This window comes from Mytilus edulis, chromosome 9, assembly GCF_963676685.1.
Source record: "Mytilus edulis chromosome 9, xbMytEdul2.2, whole genome shotgun sequence".
Lineage (NCBI taxonomy): Eukaryota > Metazoa > Mollusca > Bivalvia > Mytilida > Mytilidae > Mytilus > Mytilus edulis.
This window is the reverse complement of record NC_092352.1, coordinates 56,511,254-56,518,530: the sequence shown is the minus strand read 5'-3', so window position 1 is coordinate 56,518,530 and position 7,277 is coordinate 56,511,254. Positions and strand designations below refer to the sequence as shown.

The 7,277-nt window shown below is 32.9% G+C and overlaps 1 protein-coding gene across 1 annotated transcript; it reads left to right on the top strand.

Annotated features, from left to right (window-relative positions):
- Nucleotides 1–7,277, top strand: LOC139489808 (uncharacterized). Its single transcript, XM_071276655.1, has 3 exons — nt 1–212; nt 3,010–4,072; nt 6,092–7,277. The coding sequence occupies exons 1-3, from the start codon at nt 143–145 to the stop codon at nt 6,201–6,203; spliced, it is 1,245 nt and encodes a 414-aa protein (XP_071132756.1). The 5' UTR covers nt 1–142; the 3' UTR covers nt 6,204–7,277.

The window sequence follows — 7,277 nt, the reverse complement described above, 5'->3', positions numbered from 1 at the left end:
TTGAAAGGTCATCAACTATAATAATCCACGTTTCAAAAAAATGATAAAAATGTAGTTGAAGCTAAAGGATATAAAAAAATGCGAGAAAGGACATTTTCCGGTATACATATTATACACTAATAAGTACGAAAAAACGGAAACAATGAAGTTCAAGTGTACATGTTTGTTACCGGTGTTACTCTTCGTCAATATTTATATATTGTCTTTCAATGGTAAGTTATAGCTTTTTTATCATTACAAATTTGAGTATCGTTTGATGAAATATCCTTTTTTCCCCTTTCTTGAAACGATCTGCTTCATGCAGACCTTATACTTCTATATTAACTATATTTGCGTTTACATGAATGCATGAGTAGTTATAGGTCGTATTTTACATGCACCAAGAAGACAAAGTCATTCAAATTTAGTATTATGTTAAGTCAAACATGATACGATTTCCCCCCCCCCCCTTTTTCATGGACCTCACGTACAAGGAAATGGTACGAAGCTTTGAGTGTATTTTTGTATATGTATGAATGACTTGTACCTCTTTTTTATGAGATTTTTTAAATACTAGAAACGCAAAGAAAAGACATATAAGTGTTCTATAGCTGTTCGTTGGCCACGAACATGGCGTTTTTTTAATTTTTCAATCTTATCTATTACACATGATTAAGGTGTACTATATTGATTTTGCTTTACGGGAAGTATTAGAAAATAATCGCTTTATAAAAATAAGAAGATGGCATGACTGTTACGACACATCCATTAATATTGCTTTTCTGCTAATAGACACATGGTGCATGCGTCCATATTTTCATGAATAATCAGATGGCGTATTATCCCAAAATTTCGTATACTTTATAACGATTCACTGTATTTGACATGAATTTAGCTGCTATTAACCTTTTAAAAAAAAAACGAAAGAAAAAAAACCGCATTAATTTTTAACTTTCTCAGTGGAAGTTCGTATGACCTCCCTATATCACTGCAATGTAAGATTGTTATAATCTAAAAGAATACTTCTTCGAATGAATGACACACGACATTTTTATCGCTGCATAAAAATGAAGTACATGTAATATTGATAAAAGCACAATGATCGTTTCCAGAAAATTGAACACAAAAATTGTAAAAACATATTCTACATCTGTAATTTTAAAAGCACCAAGAAATAACACACGACAGAAAAAGCCTATTCTATATGCGTGTGTTTGGTATGACTTGTATTTTCACTTCTGTTCTCGTACTATGAACAACCCCATTTTTTATTTTGTAAAAAAATATTTTCGGTCTCCATTTATACTGTATACCTTACAACAAAATTATTTTCATTTAACATTGAACATTATTCTATTCGGTGGCATTTTTTCAAGGTTATGAGAGATCGCCAAGAGCACTTCGTATGTTTGTTAATTAAACATAAAAAACCACCCAATCGATGAAAATAAGGATACTTTATAACGATTCATTGTATTGGAAACAAGTTGGCTGCTAATACCCCTTTCAAATAAAAAATAAATAAATACTTTTTGAAAAAATATATCTGCAGTTTATTGCTTGTTGTTCGGTGTGAACCAATGCTCCATGTTGAAGGCCGTACATTGACCTATAATGGTTTACTTTTATAAATTGTTATTTGGATGGAGAGTTGTCTCATTGGCACTTATACCACATCTTCCTATATCTAGTTTGTTCCGCCATTATCAATACATGTAATGCATTGACCTTCTGGAAGTTTCCATGACCTCTCTATCATTGGAAGAGTGTTATAATCTCAAAGAACACTTCATTCACGCTTAATTGTTATCGCTTATGTATAGGATCGAAGGAATATTGTTAAAAGCATAAATATCATCTTCAAAATTTAAAGATAAAAATTGTAAAAAAATAGACTAAATCTGTTAATTCAAAAGCACCAAGAAATAACACATGACATGAAAAAAAACCTGTTCTATATGTACTTTTGACAAAGACAATTTGAGAATTATGCGTTACTTTTTCTCGAGCTCATTAATTCACTAACATTTTCAGCGGGATGCGTATTCAATTTGCTTAATCTTTTTTATTAATTTATGGACTGTTGTTTGTTTTTCTCCATCTTCGTGTTTATAGATATAAGAAGATGTGGTATGAGTGCCAATGAGACAACTCTCAATCAAAGTCACATTTTGTGAAAGTAAACCATTATAGGTTAAAGTACGCCGGTCTCCAACACGGAGCCATGGCTCACACCGAACAACAAGCTACAAAGGGTCCCAACAATGACTATTCAAACGGGAAACCCAACGGTCTAATCTATATAAAAAAAAATCGAGAAACGAGAAACACTTATGAACCACATCAACAAAAAGACAATTACGTATACTGAACATTAGATTCCTAACTTAGAACAGGTGCAAACAAATGCAGCGGGTTTAACGTTTTAATAGGTACCAACCTTACCTAGTACCAACCTTCACTCTTATCTAAAAAAAAATAGTGTAGCATCACAACATAAAAAAATATATATAATATATCAATTGAAATAATGGCGTAACTCAATTAAAAGGCATATTAACACTAGTGAACATACATTGAACGAATAAATTTGATCTATGATACAATGTAAATACAAAATCAATGAAATAAGGGGTGAAAAGATAAAGGCAACAGTAGTTTACTGCTGTGAGATGTTATAAAATGTAAAAAAAACCCAATAACATTGAACAAAAAGCCGCCTTATACAATAATATACACAATAGACAAATTGGTCTACTTATATATTGTTATTATAAACAACAGAATCTGTTGGGGTTGTTATTCATGTCTTGTATTGTTCTTAGTACTGATGTTAACAATTTTCCATGATATTTAAAATAAGTAATATTGTCGAAAATAGAATAGTTTGACCAATGTCCTGTTTTGTCCCGTACTTGCAGGTAGATGGGACAAACCAGAATGCAAACAAAGTTGAGCAATAGTATTAAATGAATAATGTGTTTGAAACTTATACGCGAAACTAGTATTAAAGAGTATTTTCGTTTTCAGGAGCTGTGGCACAAACCACAAAAGCAGTATCAACTGGTTCAACCTCTTCGCAACTTTCTTCGATCACAGGCTCATCATCAAAATCCACTACAAATGCAACTTCATCTGTAAGCCACACAACATTAAGCAATGCCACTTATGCCAGTGAAAATATCGTTATTTCAACTGAACAGAATACGATGACCGATTCAAGTAACGATAACAATGATACAAACAACGTAACACCTTCATCGATATCGGACAATCAAGACAAAACAACTAGTGCTTCGACACCACAACCGAGTGTTAAAACGACAGTTACAGCAGCGCAAATACCAGTAACTGCGAAAACGACTTTGATTCCTGCAAACAGTTCGACAATAAAAACAGCAATGCAAACGACAAGTAGTATAACACAAAGTATTTCGACAGGAACAACGACAAATTCTACATCATCGCCTCCCGCTACGACAAAACTACGTACTTCGCAAAGTTCAACAGCGAGTTCGACATTGTCGACTCCACCTACGACAAAATCAATTACTTCGGTAGATTCAACAACACTTTCTAAACCTCCGACTCCTACTACTAAAAATCCAAAAACAGCAGCAACAACAAATCAAACAACACCATTAACAAAAACGACAGCTGTAAACAGTCAGACACCTGTTTCAAATTCAGCCACTCCTTCAACGACAGGACACACAACGATTGGAACAAACAACACTAAAACAGCAGCAGAATCAACAGTAGAATCAACAACCTTTACAACACTAAACGCTACAGTAATAACATCTCCCAGTGTTGAAAAACTGACAACAGCAAATGTCTCAACAACTGTAAGTAGTACGTCGCCGGCAAGCACTGTGCCAACATCTGCTAAAAGAACGACATCATCGACGACTGGAAGTTCACCGATAGCTTCAAGTTCTACTGAATCAAGCTCTGTAAGAGCAACAAAACCACAACATGGTAGTCAGGGGAAGTCGAGTGGGATGAGTAAAGGTGGCCAAGCGGCTCTTGCAATCTTCATTATACTTGTTGTGGTGGCTATTGCAGTTGTAAGCGTACTGTTTTATAGACGGTAAGTCTTATATCATGATTATGATGCATGATTTAAAGGGTAGGAAGTTTAACTATAAATCACAGAAAAACAAAATTGACATCAACAGCAGAATCAACAAGGTTGTTGATTCTTAATTTATTTTAATCTAACCGTGCTTTGTCGGCTAAAACAAAGGTGTTTAATTTCGGTAGCTGGATGAAGAACTTATATCCTGTAGTCGACCGTTTACTATAGGCCCTAACCAGTTAAAGATTCAAGTAGTAATCGCATAGATATCCTGTATCCTACTTTTATTGGAAGCGAACGGATATATTTGAATGATCATTGTTTAAGTTGCAGTTTATTTTGCGGTCCTCGTTAAATTGTTGTCGCTTTTATTGAAAAGTAACGTTGGCAAAATAAAGGTACATGTTTTCATGCATAAATTATAAATTGTCGGCTAAAACATTAGTTTGTACCTTGCAGGAAAATAAAACATGGATGTGTAGTCGCTACAAAAGGAGAAATTAAGCTCGGCGATAGTACATCGTCTTTCTCTCTTATTTAAATTAAAGCGTAAACAAATTTTTACATATTCCGACAATAATCAAATTTTGTATTTGCAATTTACAAGGACTATTGTAAAGGGAGGTATTCCCATAAGAATGAACGACAAGCTACACCAATTATCACAATATATAATACGCCCGAATTGTTTTAGATTAATTTACAAGAAATATAGTACTTTGTGACACCTAATTTACCTTTTAAGCATTTATTACGTGGTCTGTCTTTTATAATCATTCACTTAAGACTACTGTTTAATTATAATGCCTATCACATATTGTATACCTAAGCTTATAATACTAGATTTTGCAAAAGGACTATTATTACATTGAATGTTCTTAAACGTTTTTTAAAGCCCTCGAACCTTACCCTATTGATCCAATGCACTTTAACGTGATTTACCATCGTATTTAAGCAAACAATCAACCATCGCACTTTAGAGTGAGACTCCATCGTACTTTAGCGTTGATCATCGGACTTTAGCGTGACCATCGCACTTTAGAGTACCATCGCACTTTAGAGTCCTGCAGAGAATCATTTTCAAAACAGTGCGGACAAGACCATTTCTTTGCGCGCTCAGGTTATCAATTGGCTGGGTCAGATTAGGTGAACGTTCATCTGTAACGATAACTATACGTATTCTGATCATTAGAGCAGCTATACAGGTTATACTGCCCGAAAAAAATAAATGTGAAACAATGCAAAATAAGACATATTTATGTAAAAACACAAAAACCCACAAACGAAAAACAAGAAGACATACATGTATAGCAAGACAGCTTGAAACTACGTTTAAAACATTCGATCTTGTTTCATTCATTGATAACAGTATTTACATTATAGACTGTTTCGTGGACACAAACGCACTTATCGGCCGTACTTTAACCATAATGGTTTACTTATTACAATTTTGATGGGGAGTGTCTCATTGGCACTCGTACCACATCTCCTTAAATCTATTTACAAACCATACTTTTTTTATTTTATATCATGATCCGAGTTATTTCTTGAGTTTCCTATAGCAGGATATGGACTCATATGAATATACAAATATTAATCTTGGCACTAGGTATACTTCAGTCAGTCCACACGTCTGTCGTTAATTTTTAGTACCCTTAAATTTAGAAGACACAACGGAAGCGATCAAAATCTTGATGATTTTGATACTAGACCAAAGAGAACAGAAAATTACGTGTACACATTCTGATCGAGATTACCAATCGATAGATGTAAAAAGATGTGGTATCAGCGCCAATCAGACAACTATACATCAAGGTCACAATTAGTAAAAAATTAAACAACTGAAGGTACAAGTGCTGTTTTACTAAAATTGCCATCATTTCTGATGAACTATTTAAAAAGCAAAACAAAATATGAAACTGAAGAAAATCATCGGTGAGGCAAATTTACAATCCAAATGTAAAGCTGATGCAACTGTCTTGTTAAAACCCTTATTACGTATATAACTCATTTACCAAACTTCTGTTTCAGGAAGTATGGCAGTCTCCGAGATCGGTGGGATACTTTGAGACCTAATTCTTCTGTGGCATATAAAAGATACACCGATGATGAAGGAATAAAAATGGGGGTATACGGAAACTGAATACTTTATCCATGATAACTTTGAAAGCTTGAATTCTTCATATACTATAGGAACTAATAATTATTATTTCAGGCTTATAATGTACACTCACAGTAACAATTCACCGAAATAACAGTTGTTCATGAAAGAATTATGTGACGTCTGCATTAATGTTACAATTTGATATTGAAACATTTTTGGTATACTTTCCCACTAGAATGAGGCATTTTTTCTCTGGCGTTTTTCGCAGAGTAGTGCCAGGGTTGCATGCCAAGATCCGTATTAGGAACATTTTTTGCAGAAAGATCAATATGTGTTTGTGTAAAGGTGTGTGTGTTTGTGTTCTTGAGAAAAATGCTTAATTTCTAACAGCTTATCCACCTTAATTGACATTAACTTGATTTTAACTTTTATAGAACATTCGGCAAGTCTCGATTTATTTGTTCTGTTGAATATGTTGATATGTTATATATTGTTTATTTGCTCGTAGAAGTTCTTAATCGCGAGTACATGTCTATGGAGACCATTATGCGTATTGCTTTGTTTTTTGTTTATATACACTACTAGTATATGTTTATGTCGAATTTAATATGTCTTTTATGTCTATATCTTGTATGCAAGTTTCTAAGAGATGTCTTTAGATTCAATTTCATATGACATCCGGGTCCGTGTAACACTTATCAATTCAAAAATTTTAAAAGTTTCAAGTTTTAGATTTTTGAAATTTTGATCAAACTTTTATTTAAAATATCAAAATTCCAAATTTTTGAAATTTTGAAATTTTCACCAATTAATATTTTAATAAAAATTTTGATAAAAATTTAAAAAATCTAAAATTTCAAAACTTTTTGAATTGATAAGTGCAATAAGTTGTAAGAGGTCTTTTGTTAACTGTTTAATTTATATAAATATGATATAGTGTTTTCCGGTACTGTATGTACTTTGATTGGATTCTAAATAGGGTTTTACTATCATTCTTTATTCTATGGAATCATGTTGATAACAGAAATAACAAGTTAATTTTATAATTCAACACCATAGTTTAAATTATGTATGACTGGTTTCTTTGTAAATTTAAAGATGTTACTTAATTTA

What these genes read in the sequence shown, in the direction of transcription:
- LOC139489808 (XM_071276655.1), top strand. Translation starts at nt 143, where the DNA reads ATGAAGTTCAAGTGTACATGTTTGTTACCGGTGTTACTCTTCGTCAAT. An exon ending in TTATATATTGTCTTTCAATG is followed by an intron (nt 213 to 3,009) that starts GTAAGTTATAGC and finishes TTTCGTTTTCAG; the next exon opens with GAGCTGTGGCACAAACCACA. An exon ending in AGCGTACTGTTTTATAGACG is followed by an intron (nt 4,073 to 6,091) that starts GTAAGTCTTATA and finishes CTTCTGTTTCAG; the next exon opens with GAAGTATGGCAGTCTCCGAG.